Genomic DNA, 17,723 nt, shown 5'->3' on the forward strand with positions numbered 1-17,723 from the left:
TTATAGTGCTTGAAATATATTACAGTTACAGCGATATTTATGAATGTATGCTGTGTATGGATGCACATATGTAGAGTATGTGGCTGCATGGTAACAATCATTGATTGGACACTGCTCAGTCATATATATTCTCCACCGCACCGAGGTCTGAGAGTGTCAGCCAATCTGAAGAGCAGCTCAGAAATACATTTAGAGCTCCCATTGGCACGCAATGTGCCCTTCCTGTACATACAAACCTACTGACACCATTACGATCCACACGGTTAAGAGTCAGGTTTGTGTGGGAAAACCACAATAACAACTAGCCAGCGTAAAGTGACTCTGTGTGTGTGTGTGTGTGTGTGTGTGTGTGTGTGTGTGTGTGTGTGTGTGTGTGTGTGTGTGTGTGCGCGATGGGAGTCATTTAGCAACAGGCTGAGACACTATGACAGCATGCATGGACGGGAGAAAATGAATCAGGCAGAAAAAAAGGAGGGGGCTGGGGGCGAGAGTGAGACAAGAGGCCGCAGCACATGAGCTGCATGGTGAAAAAAACTATAGGAGTGTTTGCATATAGAGGGGTGGGAGGAAAGGAGGAGGAAGAAGAGGAGGGGTGACTTGAAGCGATGGTGGGGAAGGCGGGAGGGATGCGAGGAAGGCACAGGCTGACCCAGTTAGAAGTGTTGCATCATTCCTGGATCTACAGACTGGAGACCAAAAGGAAGCAACATAGGGGAAGAAAAATTACTCATATGATAGAAATTTAAACTTCTATCTGGCAAGCATCTTAGAAAATTACATTATGTCGTCAGTTAATGCTGATCACCTGAAGCGTTAAGTTTAATCTGAAACTTTATTTATAGCTTTTTGTTGTTGTTGTCATTGTGAAGACAAAAACAACCTTTAAAAGTTATTCTATTTCCGTTTTCCATTACATTTATGTGTCCCCTGCTTACTTGCTGCTGCAAAGTGCTGGGAGGCAGCAGTTTTCGCCTCCTCATGTATGCTACCACCAGAGGGCGCCACATCCTGTAACATATCCATTTCTGAAGCTTTCCCGAACGCTCTCACCGGGCATTGCAGGGATTATAACACCGGTCACGTAAACTAAAAGGGGATTCATCTAAGCTACACTGAGCTGACACAGAAACCTATAAATTACACGATCCGGCAGCCGCATGTGCAAGTGGACAGTGCGGAGATCTTCAAATGCAGACAAATGCATGAAACAGTTTACTTCTCCGTGGTTGAATCAATACTGCAGCATCTGACGTGTCTGTGTTGTACACTGACCTTGAAACCTCTCCGCACTTTCTTATCATGCCAGCTTATTTAAATCGATGCTGGCTCACAGCGCCCTGCAGCTCACTGTCTCTCTCTGTGCCATGAATCCATATCAACAGTCTCGTTACAGAACTATGTAGAAATGGGTGACCTAGAAGCAATATAAATGAGAAAGTGAGCCTTCTCCCCCGTCTCCCTTCTTCTAACCATCTCATGAAGTATTCAGCTTGCACGAGGGAGAAAGCGGGCAAAAGCCATATATGAGAGAGAGGTGGTGGGGCGGATGTAGGCCAGTGTTTCTACTCCAGTGCCTCTTTTGAGAAACGCCAGTTTCAGACTGAGACAGGTTTCATTATTCTTTCATTAAATCCCACGAAGACACAATCACTGCACGAACTCGTGCAGTGATCAATCCCCATTTAGGAATTTGCACCTACCCTTTGCAGTCCTCTATAGCTAGCAGTATTTGAGTACCCTCACAGGTCTGCAGGACAGAGCAAGGTGTGGTGGTTTGCTCTTGCCATCCAGGCAACTGTTGCTAGGATACCAGGAGGCGCAGAGGAAGAGTAATTGCTGTGTGGGTGAGTGAGCAGGTGTGTGTGAGAGAGCACAGAAGTAGGCTGAGGTGCCGTACATAATTGATTTAAAAAAAAAAAAAAAAAAAAAAGGGGCCCTGAACTCTTCAGTGTAAAGAACTGGACTTTAAAACTACTTTACACACACACACACACACAGCACCCAAACATCTCGTTTTTAAATCACATCTTGTGTCTCTCATCTTATTTTTCATTAAAGAAAATACTCGAGATTGATCCATTCCTTCTATTTGCATCAGCAACAGTGACTATATGACCTCCTCACTGAATGGAAGTCGCCCTGAAGAGGCTGCACTGTAGCGCCAGACTAACATCAGTGCTCCTGAGCCTGATAGTTATACATAAATAATACTGGCTGTCTACAGCTGCAGTTTTTCCTCGACTGACCCATTTCTTTCTTAAGATTTTAGTCTGGCGACCTAAAGTTAGCAGACAGGCTTTAAAATCTAAGCTGACAATGTTTAGTGCTTGCCGATTTACAAGCACCAACTGCTCTCCAAGAGCCAAAATACTTTTCGGATTAAACCACGCGTATGTTACAAATAAAACCAATGGCACAAACAAGTCTCCACACAATTGGTTATTTGTGTTAAATCAATTAAAATCCTATCAAGAAAGCACTTAAACGCCTCTTCGGCACACAGACTACAAAGCTCTTACTTTGACATGCAGACTAGCCCGCTTTTTTTTGACTATTAAAAGCAACAAGTGCAGCAGTTGCAGCATCCAATCAGATGCCTTTAATATCAAACGGACTGAATAATGTGCTGAAGCATCCAAACTTGCTCTTTGAGTTCTTGTTCCTCCTCCTCAAAGAAAGCACACACATGAGCAAGTTATATTTACAGAATTTTATTATGTTGCAAACAATGACATCCAGATATATTGATACACAACTTTTACTGTGCGTGTATGTGCATTTGTGAGTGTTTGTGTGTTTGTGTGTGTGTGTGTAAAGAGAGCAGTGAGACCACAGAAAGCAGAATGAAAACCCTGTGTGAGGGAGCCCTCAGTGGGTTAACAAGGCAGAGATAGCGAGCAAAAAAGAGGGCACTGGGCGATTTCTCCAGGGCGACGTACACACGCGCACAAACCTCAGGAAGAAAAAGGTGAGCCGGCTTATTTTCCTCTGTTAAACACACTTCTCGCTATGGGCTGTGTGCCTGTGCTCTCAGCAGCTTATGGATCATTAAGGTCCTGTGAGTGTCTACTAGAAAGCAAGTTTGTTAAAAGAGATGAAAGCGGCATGAATGAACACAGCGGGTGAGAAACTTTGCCTCCTCTCTCTCCTCTGACCATCAGAGCAGAGACGCTGGAGAGATTCTCCTGTCGTGACATACAAACACACACACACGCGCACTCACACGACGTAAACACACACGTACATGTGCACTTGCACAAAAAAACAAAACTTATGAGATTCATCTAGGGAGCCGCAGCCTGCTTCAGTTTTTCATCTTCATTGTCAGCGTCGTCTCCTGGACAGGCTCCACTTTTCCCCACCTCCCTCACACTTTCTCCATCACCAACCACACAGTGACAGACCACAACAATGGAGTCATGGAGTAAAATAAAATTAAACTAAACCCCTCCAACAAAGAGGTGCTATTGGTATTCGTGCACTGTTAACCAGAACCCACCTAAGCCAGCACACAGATATTTACCCTTTGACCCAACGGGAAGTCATGAGAACGGTATGCAAATTTAACAGTAGAGAAATTTTTTTTTTTGTTGAATTAACCATGCAAGGATACTTCTTATTGTTTTTGTTTTTTTTGAGTGTGTTTATGTGTCAGAGATTGCGTGACATTTATTAAGCGTACCCTACATCCAGAATAATTTACACAAAAGGACAATAGTCATCTTAATAGGGCTGGACCGATGTAGGGGAGGAGGGGGGGAGAGGGCAGCGAGGAGAGGGGAAAGCGGCCTTGGTCTACTATGGTTTGAAGTGCAGAGGGTTGGGGGTGGGCACAAGGAAGAGGGTGCAGGACAGGGTTGGGCTTTAGGGGTGGAGGTTGGGGGTGATTGAGGCAATCTCAGCGGCACTCCCACACTTTGACTGTCTGATCGACACTGCCCGTCACCACGTAGGGAGCAGTCTTGTGGAAATCTGCAAGAGAGGGAAACATCTGCTCAGACACATTCAACAAGTTCACACATCACAGAGTGAGCATCAGCTCCAGCTCAGGTTACAGAGCTTCAAATACAGACAGCTTCATCTTTTGTCATATGTTATTTATTTTTAAAAAGTGCGTCTCACCAAGAGAGGTAACAAAGTGTTCGTGGGCACTCAAGGTCTTCATGCAGCGTTTGTTCTTGTAGTCCCAGATCCTAATGGTCTTGTCATCAGCACAGCTTACTATGAATCTTCCTCCAGGGTGAAACAATATCCCGCGCACCCAGTTGTCATGTCCCACCTGCAGACACAAGACCGATTAGCTACCACACTCCTCACTATTCACCCACTGTGCAGCGACACTGGGACTGACACTTCCGTTACTCACCAGAGTCATGAGGCAGATCCCGATGCTCACATCCCACATCTTGATCGTTTTATCTCTGGAGCCAGAGAGCAGGAAAGGCCCAGGTTTTCCACTCTTCTTATTCTATCACAAAGACAGAGATAGGACGAGGCCATGAGAAAGGGTGTTTGGTTGCAGCAAAGATGACAGTGAAGTTTGGTATGTGTAAAGATTCCTCCTAAGATATGAAGAGATCATTTTTCAGCTATGACAACATGATTTAAGGCAGGATTACGCTGCTCTGTGAGTCGGTCTGAGCCTGCACAACAGTCCAGTCCAGCCTACTGAATGTTTTTGCAGAGTGCTCAAATTGTAAATGAGGGCAATAATTCTACACTATTCACTAGAATAATTATGTAGTAACTCATAAGAGAGGTTGTCTGAATCATTAATTCCTTCTTATTTACAAAACCCTGCTATACCACACCAAAGTACAGTGGTTTATTACAGTAACTGCGCTGCTACTGAGGCAGACACTTTCATAGAACCCAATGTACATAAACATCCTCCTGGGTCCTGCAGCTGCCATATTCACCTCTGAGCCTGTAGCTTCTAGGATGGTGGGATGAGCGCTGTCGGGGGCCCAAGCGATGCACTCTACCACATGTTCGTGTTCCCGCAACTCAGCTTTGCACTCCTTTGAGGCAACCACCCAGACGCGCACCGTCTGGTCATTGGAGCAGCTGGCAATCAACGAGCCGTCCTGATTGGGACGCACCATCCTCACCCACTCCCTATGGCCTGTAAATGTCTTCACACAGTACCTACAGAAGAAAGTACAAGGTGATCTACAGAGAGCATGTTCAACTTATCCTAAATGCATTACTACAGAGGGCTAAAACAGCATTGTTGGAATAAAGAATGAAATGTTTAAAGTTAACTTTAAATCTAGTTTAAGAACCTTAAAACATGCCTCTGTCTCACTTACCCAGTGGCCACCTCCCACATCTTGATAGTCTTATCTCTGGAGGCAGATACTATATGGTCACCATTTGGCATAATAGCTACAGATGACACATTGTGATCGTGGCCTGTAGGACAAAGTCAAAAGATTAGTTGGTCTGCTCTTAATAAGGCAGATACTTCCCAAATAAGACCGTCAATGTGTAAGATTTCTAAAATAAGACTACTTTTCTCCCAAAATGAATGACAAGCCTCAGGCCACAAGGCCCAGATTAAACCAGAAACTTTCTGTTGTCTGTTGTGTTAACAAAATTCTCTCAGAAATACTCACATATTTAAATATAATTACAGTAAGATTAAAAAAAAATACTGTGTGTAACACAAGTTACGATGGTGTAACTTAAAAGCCTTTGCAGGCGGTGTTTTGTAAATATTTCTTACCATGCATTGTTCGAATGCACTCAAAGCCCTGAAAATCCCAAAGTTTGATGCTCATATCAGCTGAACATGAAGCCAGAAGTTTTCCTGACTGGTCAAAGGAGATGTCCTGCACAGAGTCTGTGTGGCCTTTGAGGGTTCGCTCAAAGTCCCCTGCTTCATAGTCCCACACCTAAAATTACAGATGCAGGCAGTGAGGAACGCCAGTCCACAATGATCAAGAAGAACTTAATATTGAACCTAAAAACACATGCACACAAAAGTGCATGTGTATTTAATCAAAAGTGATTAAATTGGTCATTATTGGACAGAATCATGACACAGGGTTGGGTTACAAAATGTAACAAAAATACTAAAAACAGAAAACATTTCAGCCTAATTAAAAAGTATGCAATTTACTACCACAGTGTCAGTTAAATTCATTAAAACAAGAATAAACTTTGACGTTGGAAAGAAAAAGATTTGCACATTTCCCATAGTGCTGTGCTCTGGGAGTGCTCCCTCTGACAACACAAGCATCAGCCCATCTGCACATAGATGAGCAGTGACAAAGCAGAAAAAAATAAAACAGCGAAGAAAGGGAGGAGGGTGGAGGGGGAAGTGTGCTGAAGCCGAAACGCAGAGGATAAAAAGGGAGAGCAGCCTCAGATCTGCAGTACGGCTTTGATCTAAAGGGTCAGAGCTGCAGAGGATTCGCTGTGCTGCAACAGTCTCCCTGATTTTGCTTATGAAATGCTGCTCAACACAGACACCACTGATTTGAAATTCCTCAGAGAGACATTTTCAAAGCAGTATAACTGACTTCAGATAAGGCATTTCAAAGATGTGAACAAAATGTGATGTGAACAAGAAGGGAAAAAAAAAAAAAAGACAGCAGCAACTTATGACAGACAAATGAATGCATAATTTATCAGAGTGACAGGTAGGACAGGTTCCAGCCCCTCAGTGACCTTGAATTAAATAAGCAGAAGAAGATGGACAAATGTGTGAATGGGCGCTACAGCTGTTAATTCTCCACTTTGATATGGTGAAAAAGGAGACGTTCTATTTTTCAGTATGGAAACTACACCTTCACACTGCCCATATCTACAATGTAAAGGCTCTCCTCTAAACTTGTTTTCTTAAACTGTGATAGAAATGTAAGGATTTAACTAACCATAAAATGAATGAACTGCATGCAGGATTTGTAAGCAAGGTTCAAATGCAACTGACTGTATTTACTAATATTTTAACAGTATGCAAACGTTGTCTGGCAATACAGATGCAAACCTTAATGGTAGCATCCTCAGAAGCTGTGACCATGACCGAAAACACGGGGTGGAATATAACACGCGTGACCGGAGCACGGTGCCCACTCAAGGCGTATCTCTCTGGGGGGCGAGGGATCCACTCCTTGGGGTCGCGCTTCTGGCCCACAGACCCTCCGTGTGTCATCTCCTCTTTAGCCTCATTCAATTTTGACTCCAATTCCATCACCTGAAGTAAAGCAAGGAAAAGCAACAGGTTAAGAAATCCAGTGAGACAACACTTATCCCAATAAACAAAAAAAAAAAAAGTTTTCAAATTCATTAATGCAAATAAAACTCGCTTTACCTATAGCTTCTTTGTACAGGGGGCCATGGCTAAACGCAGTTATCACTTTACATATTGCATTGTGCTTACAAGTTTATTCCGCCATGTTAAAAATGTACAGCTAATCTCAAACGTGTTTTCATTTGTTACCTTCTTCTGTAATCTGATAACCGAGGTCCACTTCTTTTCCAACAGCCCTGCATACTTCTTATCTACTTCTTCATTCTGTGAACCAAGTAAAAGACAACAAATGTTCCCCCTCATTAAAATTACATGTGCAACTTTTTGGTCATTTCTGTGCATCAACCTCATCATACCATATCTAACTCTGCCTCTTTCTTGAAAGTGGAATACGCCTCCTCGTAGCCATTGGAACGAAGATAGTCAGCTATGGCCCGGTTTCTGACGAAAAAAAAAAAAAAAAAAAAAAAATTACAACACCACAGTCATTTTTTTTTTGTTTTGTTTAAAGGTTTCATCTCAAGATTTAACAAACTCTTTGGAAATGCAGTTTCTGTGAAACCACTAGAGTCCAAAGCAAATTTCTGCGAGAGGAAAATTAAGTATATTGTATCATATATCACTAACATTTCTAATCTTACGTGACAAACATGAACTGAGGGCAGTTGTGCCAAATCAAACACATGTCAATAAAGTCAAGGTGATGTCGACATTTATTAAGTAGCAAGTCTACCCCAACCGAAATTCTGGTTCTTGAAAGAGGGCAGAGTGCACCCCGTCTTATGATGGGGGCTTTGGGATTCAAGTTTCACAGTTCCCCTCCCCTTAAAAGTCGGGCAGTTTGAGCAAGTGCCAGAGGAAATTCTAACCCTTCATTGAAGAAAACAAAACGTAAGGACCCGATCACTGGGAAACTGTGTTTTGTGCTGCTATGGAAACCAAAGACTTGCCACAGAAAGAGTCCTGAACACCAAGTGTGGATGACACGAAGCCCACAACCCACAAGCACATGGAAACGCATAGCGAGCATGCAAATACACACACACAGAGTTATATAAATGATTGTAAGGGCTCTTTTATAAGATGAGGGGTGAATATTTCATGAGTAAGTGAGCTAAATTTAGGCTGCAGCTTTGGGGCTACTTCGAATGTCTGATAAATCCTGTCTGCTATTGCTTTTCAACAGGATTTCCACTGATTTCTTCGTTTCGGGGGTTTTCAGACCTTTATTGCAACAAGACAGCAAAGAGAAGACAGAAAAGCTGGGAGAAAGACCAGTGGGGGACAGGAAAAACAAACAAACAAACAAACAAAAAAAAAAAAAAAAACAACAAAAAACAACAAAACAAACCCCCTGCACAGTAAGTACTCTTGGGCCAGATTCAAACCTGAGCCTCTGTGTTGGTGTTATGGTATATGGGTCGCCCACTTAACTTAATAAGCATAGGGGTTTTTCAGGTTTTTCATGAGCTAAACCAGCCATGATCAAACCTGTTTTTTTTTGTTTCCCCCCTCCAATGTTCTACATTTTGAAGTCCAATGGTGAGTTAAACTCCTAAAACATGTTTAAAAATATACTTTTTGTATTGTCTGGACTGTGAGATCAGCCAGTCATTCACCACGGAAGAAGGCTGCCCACACTAAACAGCCATCACTTTGTTAAGTTCCTCCTCCTGGCACACCCCACTCTCATTTATTTGCTCCTGTCATGCGGGGTTATGAAATATTCACCAAGCAGCTAACAAGTGAAGCACCATAAAGCTCACATCTCTTTACACTTCCTATAATACGTTCTTGTAAGGCAGTGTTTTGTATCAGGACTAGAAAATACAAAATTTACAAAAAAAAAAAAAAAAAAAAAGGCTCATTTATAGAAAGTGCCCCCCTCCCTCTCCTCAAGTCCTGTCAGTTTACATGTCCATTCTTGTTTGTATGTTTAAGAAGGCTGCATTCCCACATATTTACATCAGGGCACTCACAGTTCATCTCTTTGTCTCTGTGACAGCACCATGGTGGCTGCTGTTCACTCCCTCTCAGGGAGGTGAGGATGAGGTGATGCGGGAAGGGAGGGGGAAGTCTGGCTCGTAAGTGTCTGGTGGTGAGGTGCCCGATCCCTCAGAACCTTCTCCTCCAGAGGTGCAAAGGTGGGGAAAGTAAAGGTGCCGGGCAGAGCAAGATGACCTGGAGATACTGCCGTCACCCAAATGTCAGAATCAGGTTCCACGAGTTCTCCCAAAGGTCCAAATCTGTCTCACTGAACAGATGAGCCCATCACCTGATGAACAGAGGAGAGGGTGAAGAGCAGTGGATTAAACATACATATATGCAGTATTCAGACATACAGAAACATGGGACACATGAATTACAATCTAGAAGAATTCTCCAACAGTAAAGTCAGTGGTAAAAGAATATGAAACTTTTCAACACCACATTTTGGAGCCAACAAACTTTCCAGTATTTTTTTTTTTTAAAGCAGATTTTATTTGTGATTCCAGAATAGGAATGTGAGCAGCTAGATGTTGAAATCCTGCTGTTTGTAGTGGTGCAACGGATCAAAAGTCTCACGGTTCGAATCGGATCGGATCACGTTTTTATTCATCATGGATTGGATCAATTTTCGAATCAGCGGGAAAAAAAAAAAAAGACAACAAAAATTTAAGTCGCCATTTACTTATTTAAGTACTTTTTGCCTATTAAAAAAAACATTCAACTCAAGACTCATTCCTCGCTGTGATTTAATGAGCGGTCAAGTAACTTTAAACTTTTCCTGCTCATACATGCTTGGAGCGATCTTGTCACTGAAGTGGACGCGCGACGGGATATCATAGCGTGGCTCAAGCACGTTCATCATAGTTTAAACTAGTGCTGTCAGTGTAAATCTCGTTAAGATGGCGTTAATGCCATAACTGCATTAATGTGTTAACTATCTACCGCGGATCGCCCCGTGCGTGGGGCTGCACGGCGTCAATGCGTCAACTAGCGCATTGACTAGTTTAAACCCCCTGTTTTGCACAACAGAATACGGCCTCCCGTCTGCAGCTAAACACCCCAATAGCTTTTGTAATAGCTTTAGCCCGGTCGGACTGGGCAGCAAAGGACTGCTTAAATACCGCAAACTCCTCTGCTCCTCCACTTGGACCGCTAGCGCTGACCATAGCTATCGCTTGACCATAGCTATCGCTTGACAGACTGATCACGTGCACCATACACATACTTTTTTCTTCTTTTTCGAATCTTCGGATCACGTGCGTGCTGAACTGTGGAGTGGGATCGGTTCGGATTACGGATCAACCATGATCCGTTGCACCACTACTGGTTTATTAATCAAATTACTCTAATTTTTCCTGTTATTAAGATGTTCCGATGGCACTGTTCCCTCTCTGTGATGGGGAGTTGAAAACAACAACAAGAACAACAAAAAAGATAGCTTATAGGTGATAACTGTGTTAATGAGTGCTGTTCTGCAGTAGTCTGATGTAGAACATGACTGATTGATTATACAAAGCAATGTGTTCTGCACATGCGCGTGGACGTTAACCTACAAAGGTGGAACGCACACACAGTAACAAATGCAATTTGACTTTTACAGAATGCTAATCTTAAAGGCGCAATTTAGTACAGTGGAACCCCGACTTACGAAATTAATCTGTTCCCGAGGGTCTTTCGTAACTCGAAAATCTTTGTAAGTCGAAGCACCCATTGTGCGTTTTGAGTGAGGCGATGCTGAACGATAGGCTATAGGCTAATTGCTAACTAGAACAACAATACGTCGTTCAAGTGGAACCGCGAAGCGCAAGTACGGAAACCAAGGGGTTGTCACATGATTTGGAAGGCATTGTAGGCTCAGCCAATCAGAGCCAGCAGATTTCATTACTCGGGCATTTTGCCGTAACACGGGCAGAAATACTGTCGTTCAGTGCCTTCGTAACTTGAATTTTTCGTGAAACGGGGTATTCGTAAGTCGGGGTTCCACTGTATAACTTTTTTTCCTTTTGGACCACTTGATTTACTAGTCTTTTAAACAACTGGTTCAATGCATGCAGTTTTTATGTCCCGATAACCACAGAAATGATTTTTGGTATTCATTTATCTTTATTTTACATGGAAGTCCCACTGAAATCAAATCTCTTTGACATGACCAAGGTAACAGCCATACAAACTCAAAATACAATAAAATCAAATATAATGTAAAATGCGAGACAGTATAGGATATACTATATACACAGGGGTGCACATAAGTTGTCCACAGGTGCGCACGTGCTGTCAAAATAAAAGACGCACCAGATAAGAAGTTGCAATGCGCGTTTGCATACATAAGATTTTCTGAAAGAGGACAGACATTTGCTTAGAACTCTTAAAGCTGTCGAAGAAGCTCCTTTAAGCAATTACTTTGGTGTTCCTCCACTTCCAAAGAAATGTCAGAAGGAGTCCGAACTGCAAAAGAAGCGCGTATTCTCGGAAAAGTGGTTGCAGGAGGTGAACTGCCTTCAAACAAATGATGAACACACAGAGATGTGGTGCAGAATATGCCGTGAAAATCCCTCTCTAGCAGACAAAAACAGTGCCTTTTATATGTATGCAAACACACGTTGGAACTTCTTATCTGGTGCGCGTCTTTTATTTTGACAGCGCATGCGCACCTGCGGACCACTTATGTGCACCCCTGACTATATACAAATAGCCACAAAACAAAAACATTACTCTAGTGACTCTAGCAGACCCTTGTCGTTTTCTTTTAATGCTTTTAAATTCACAAGAAATATAAGACCACTGAAGTTTAGGCCTTTCTGTAAACTATTCCGTGTTTAAATTTTTAAAACAATTAGCAGCTGATTCTGTTGATCTTACCGGTATCACTTTAGACCAACCGCCATGTTTACTGTGTCAGCTTAACACTGGACTTTACCATGTACACCATCTCTCTTTGTTCTTGCTTACAACATTACTCTGGATTTTGGAACCACATAACCACCCTGAAAAAAAGAGTAAGTCAGCATCTTGTGTTTAAAAACAAAAAAACAAAACAAAAAACCACTCACTATTCTATGATTTTGAAGCTAACATGAACACATGCTTAGTGAGCTTCAATGCTGCTGGCACCTGGGGCCACGATAGCACTAAGCTCCTTAGTGGCCTGGACCAGACGACTTCAAGTCGTGACACAGACCACAAGTCCTTCATACAGCTGACAGTGCAATGTAAAGAAGAGACTGGATGGTCGCTAAAAGGATTAACCCCAGACACCGACAGAGGACCATAAGAGCATGTTGCCCTTGTTTATGTCACAGTCTGCTGCATTGTTCTCGTCCACTTCACCCTTTAGACCGCCTTAAGATAAATGAAAACTGCAAGGTGCCTCACTGGAAACTGTTCATAATAATATTTATATTTTACAGATGAGCATCTGCTTAAAACAGAAGCATTCAACCACTGCAAACATTTAGCCTGTAATATCCTAGAAGGAGCTCCTCTCTCCTGCCAGCAAACATGATGACTGACTGAGATGACAGGACAGAGCAAATGATTTTAGCTGATCTCATCTCTCACCATGGTGTAAAAACAGCGATTTGACCAAACATACCATGCTCCATCTATTACAGAACCAAGACAATCTCTGTTACTTCTGCACCTGCCCGACACTTCTGAACATCACCATTAAGAAGAAAATACTTTAAAAGAACACACAGGCAAAAGTTATTGCAAATAAATAAACAATAATTGAAGAATGGTATAAAATTCACAAACACCTTTTTAAATCTTCTAAGTTATTACACTGAGAGGCAAATGTGTTTAGTTACAAGGTTAGGACAAAAGGAACTCATGCGGGGGCGATTTGTTTGCAACCTTCCATTCTCTTAAATTAAAATTTTTTTTAAATAAAATAAAATACAAAAATTCTTTTAATGAGTTTTCTACACAAAGATATAAACAAATAAAAAAGGAAAACCATACACACTTATTAGTGTATGAACATAACTGCTTATTTTCTAGTTAGAAACCAGGTGTTGTATCATTTGTAAACATTCACATAATCATTACGCTATTAGAAACATGTTTATGCAACATTTGTTTATGCAACATTTATTTAAGACACACCTCTATTTCTACCACTAACTAGCCTCTACATGTGAATTCATGAAGTTTATGAATGCAGCTTGCTAACCAACTTCAGTAGCACTGGATAATAACTTCATAGTCTCATTCAAATATGTCAACTTATGGCTTGAAGAAACCCAATAAGGTGGCTGAAAAAGCACCAACACTGAAGCTTCAAAATGTGTAGTCCAAACAGTGGGTGAATACCACCATCTTTTATACCATCTATTATTCTCCCTCACTTTTCCCAAGATCTGGTTCGAGGTATAACAGAATGACCAATGGGTAACTTCATGGTCGCCGGTCCATTTTTTCATACTGTCTGATACACAGAAGTAGCTAGAGAACAATTCAGATTAGATATGAAACTGAAACTGTTTCAGTGAGACGGTTAAACAAATAAGTCTGCGTTCAAAGAACCAGCCCAATAATTAGTTAAGTGCATTTATGCAATCCTATAATCACAGGATTTAAGATTTTGATTTTTCATGGCTGAGCTTACAATAACAAAGGGAAAAGACAGCGTCCCTTTTCTTCTGTCTTCAAAACACACAGTTCCTACAGTGCAGGATTCTTTTTTTCTTTTTCTTTTTTTACAATTATAGAAAGAAGGAACCTTTGAAAAGAAAAGTCAAATTAAACAACCTTGTGATTGTCCATAGGTGTGCAGCCATGGGTCACAGCAGCTAGCAACGGACTGTGGAAGATTTAAAGAATATCTGAGAAATGACACTTCTATATTCTAGATACTTGGTGATTTCTGCAAGCAATTGATTGTGCATTTACATAAAAAGAATATAATCATACTATGATATTGCCCAATGTGATTTAATTGCTCTAAACCTTTATTATTAAACCAATGCCAACGTCTTTAGATGGACAAACAAGCCAACGTGGTGTCATCGGCACATTATCTATGAGGCGATCAGTAGAGTGTACACAGCATACCGAACACTTTCAATTTAGCAGTCAGTGAAAAGGACAGAGATGTCCTCCCATCTTGCTCCCGATGCTCATCGTTATCCACAAAGCTCTTCACGCCTCTCACCAAGAGCTACAAATGTACCCATGAAATACTCTCAAACCGTGAAGGTGAAAGATGATTAAGCCCCCATTAAGACTACAATAACAGGCAGTGATGTCAGCTACGCCTCAGCTCCTCCTGACTCAAATACGCGTTATGTTCAGTTTAACAAGCAACATGCACAGGTGACCCAGACCTTACCGCACTTGTCAAATGAACACTGTATAAACGCACCGCTATCTAAGCGGTGTAGAAATTCATTACTAATTGTAATGACGCAATCATGAGAATAATTTCACTGAACCTGCTAGGCACTCCTACATTCACTATCTTCTTATCAACCAAACTACTTTACAATGATAAGGCAAGATTTTACACGGGCTCAAAATGGGACTTTGCAGAAGGAGACTACATACGTGAGCAAGACTAGTCCACATACAGTTAAGGCCAACGTCTCAGCTGCCCTACTTAAAAGACGTCTATGCATTTCCCTGTTATTTCTCGTCACTTCACACACCAAAATCTATTCTATTTTACAACCAAGTAAATTAATCACCATTTACAAAAAATAATAACAATGAATGTCTGTGAAGGTTCTCAGTCATCCAGGTCATCGTAGTCAAAGGAGCTTGACAATGAATAATAAAACTCTAAATTCTCTATCCTGGGTAATTTTGTGTTGGAAGACAACCAAAGCCTCCTTTTTTCAACTTCAAAGTATAGACAGAGGGAAAAAAAAAAAAAAAAAAAACAAAAAAAACTCTGCACATTATAAAACAGGAAAATAAAATACACTGGATAAGCTGAATCAAAAGCATGACCCTAAAAACTGACTTGGCATGGTTTATAGACAATTTAAACCATCACATTTTTTTTTATTTGTTTGTTTGAAATTTGTTTAAAATAAAGACTTTCAGAAAGGTTTGGGTTCTTCACTTAAGCTATTAGTTATACACCATAATAAAAGAGCCTACAGGCAGAGATTAGAAACAGAACTAATCATGCCTTTTTAACTCCTTGATAAAATGTACAGCCTGTGGGTACACGTGTCTCGACTGAGTTTATGACTAGACAGAGGGGCATATGTTGTTTTGTTATTTAGATAAGACATAATTTCACAATGTTTACATGCAGACCCAATGAAACAAAAAGGTGACAAAAACCAACCAAACCCATTAGTATTTGCTCTGTTCGTGTCAAACTGCTGAGCAATGCCCCTCCTTATGGATGACCTTCAGGCCAAACAAGTCCCTTCTTGCACAGACTAAAGCATATAGCAATGTTTGCTTACTAACCAAACATCATGACAAAGCAATCTGTTTTATTCCACTTGCAAGCCCTGATACTTAAGATTTTCTTAATTATGTCATTTAAGTTTATTCTATTAGTCTAGAACTTCAGCTTAAAAGTTATTCTCACGACCAAAGTGCTGCCAACAGTGACAGCCCATGACATAAAAAATCCAAACTATTTAACAATCTTAAAAATGGTACCAAAAAATACCCAAACAACTACAACAAAAACCTGCATCTCAAACATATTATAAACAAATCAGAAATGCATGCATAAATGTAGCACTGAATTGAACCTTTACCTTAGTATATAAAATATAATTTCACGCTATAAGATGGACAGTCTAATGAACAAGCACTGGCCTTCGCATTCCGTGTTATGCAATAGCAACTGGTAGACAAATCAATAATGATTCAATTAGCAAAATTGGGCTTAGAAGACAGTTTTGTGCACAGCAATTTAAATCTGCATAGTATTTTTCCATCAGACTCCACTCTGAATGTAATTCCTAAAATGCAGGTTTAAATGTGGAGGAAAACTACCAAATGTCCCAAGACTGCTTCATGTATTACAAATCATAGACGAGTTTTAAAATCTGGATAGGGTGACGTCTTTCTAAGCCTCTGTGGCCACAAGGGCAAAGTTGCAGTACAGCCTCAGCAACGCCCTTTCCAGCTAGCGTTAGCTTAGCACGACAAGTGCACCAAGTCCGCTAATAACCACACGCTGGATTCCTGGATCACCACACCGTCAACATAACAAAATATACAAAGGGCGTCTGTCCACACCAACGAACAGCTAAAACATCCAGCCGCTTGTTTGACAAAAAAAATAACTGCTACCCGATATATGTGAAGGCGGAGAGGGTATGAGCCCCAAGTTTGGGATGTTATTGCCAATATTCCCAATACGAGACAACACAAAAGGCTTCAACTTTCAGAATTCAGAACCTTAATTTAGGCGTTTTCCAGCCGCATCAGATCCTTTGCAGCTGACCGTGAGAAATATGACAGCACCCAGGTTAGCTCAGCCGGCTAGCACACCACGTTAGCTCATCCGAACTTCCATAAATAGGCGTAGCTAACGTTAGCTCGATCTACAGGGAGGGTTCACAACAAGCGCCCAGATGCAAGTCATGCATAGTCCTAGAGTCGCGACACTTGCTTTTAAAAATCCCAGTCACACTCGGGGGCGTTGAATAACCTCACCGTGAGACTGTCTCAACGTTCAACCTCCGAGTCGATGATCTTATGCGGGCGAACTTTTGCCACTTAGCTTAGCTCTCGGCCTCTCCGCCATTTTGAGGTTGGAACGGGAAAGCGCAGACACTGCAGGCAATTCGTCGTCAAAATAACAAGTCTCACTAAGTGCCAAAACAAAAATACACATTTGTTACAACTAATAACTTACCATAAGGCAAATCTCATTCTCATATCTTCTTTCCTGGCCCGAGCATGCGACGGAATACCCTGGTTTTGATGTGATAATGGGACTTTTCGCATCACCCGGCACGGACGGTCAGATTTTTCTCCTCTTGGTACCACCGCATTCGCCCGGCCCAGCTAACGGTCGCGGTTGGATATCGGGAGCGCGCACGTTCACATGAATGGTGGCGCGCAGCGTACAGATATCACGCTCTAAATATCACGCTTTAATTTTTTTTTTCTAAATTAAAGGGAAAAAAAAAAACATAGTCACCATGGCGTTATAAGTCATTTTTATTGTCAGCTGCATCCATGTTTTGATTTGAATAGATGAAATTACACCGCCATGCTTCTGCTCTACAGATTTTGATTTATACTAAACAACTCACAGGAAGCTATATCAGAAATACTCGGATAGTTTTCAGATGGAATAATATATAAAATATATAAAACTGTCGCTGTTTTTATGAAGTAGAAATGCAATCTCAAAGCCTAATCCTCTCATTTTTAAGCTTTCTGTTATTATATAATAGAAGAATAAAAAAAATAAGATGATATTAATAACAACTAAATTGTGGTACACATCTAAATCAGTCTCACACAATAAAATGTATTCATTAAAGTGCCC

At 41.3% G+C, this 17,723-nt stretch overlaps 1 protein-coding gene across 4 annotated transcripts; it reads right to left on the minus strand.

Moving 5' to 3' along the window:
- Positions 1–2,695: 2,695 nt before the first annotated feature.
- Positions 2,696–17,263, minus strand: LOC120733682 (lissencephaly-1 homolog B-like). 4 transcript variants are annotated; one of them, XM_040032005.1, is made up of 11 exons: positions 17,082–17,263; positions 9,238–9,533; positions 7,615–7,699; positions 7,448–7,522; positions 6,995–7,201; positions 5,729–5,897; positions 5,313–5,415; positions 4,920–5,148; positions 4,367–4,468; positions 4,123–4,279; positions 2,696–3,972 (listed from the first exon to the last, which is right to left on the minus strand). In XM_040032005.1, exons 2-11 carry the CDS (start codon positions 9,267–9,269, stop codon positions 3,899–3,901), a joined length of 1,233 nt encoding a protein of 410 aa, XP_039887939.1. In that variant the 5' UTR covers positions 9,270–9,533; positions 17,082–17,263; the 3' UTR covers positions 2,696–3,898. The 4 variants fall into 4 exon arrangements, with proteins under 4 accessions (XP_039887939.1, XP_039887940.1, XP_039887942.1 ...); XM_040032006.1 differs by lacking the exon at positions 17,082–17,263 and adding an exon at positions 16,880–17,051; XM_040032008.1 differs by lacking the exon at positions 17,082–17,263 and adding an exon at positions 16,622–16,850.
- Between the last annotated feature and the right edge of the window lie 460 nt (positions 17,264–17,723).

Source organism: Simochromis diagramma, unplaced genomic scaffold (assembly GCF_900408965.1).
Source record: "Simochromis diagramma unplaced genomic scaffold, fSimDia1.1 OVJJ01000216.1, whole genome shotgun sequence".
NCBI classification, from domain to species: domain Eukaryota; kingdom Metazoa; phylum Chordata; class Actinopteri; order Cichliformes; family Cichlidae; genus Simochromis; species Simochromis diagramma.

What these genes read in the sequence shown, in the direction of transcription:
- LOC120733682 (XM_040032005.1), bottom strand. Translation starts at nt 9,269, where the DNA reads ATGGTGCTGTCACAGAGACAAAGAGATGAACT. An exon ending in CTGAGGATGCTACCATTAAG is followed by an intron (nt 5,898 to 6,994) that starts GTTTGCATCTGT and finishes CTGTAATTTTAG; the next exon opens with GTGTGGGACTATGAAGCAGG. An exon ending in TAGAAGCTACAGGCTCAGAG is followed by an intron (nt 4,469 to 4,919) that starts GTGAATATGGCA and finishes TCTTTGTGATAG; the next exon opens with AATAAGAAGAGTGGAAAACC.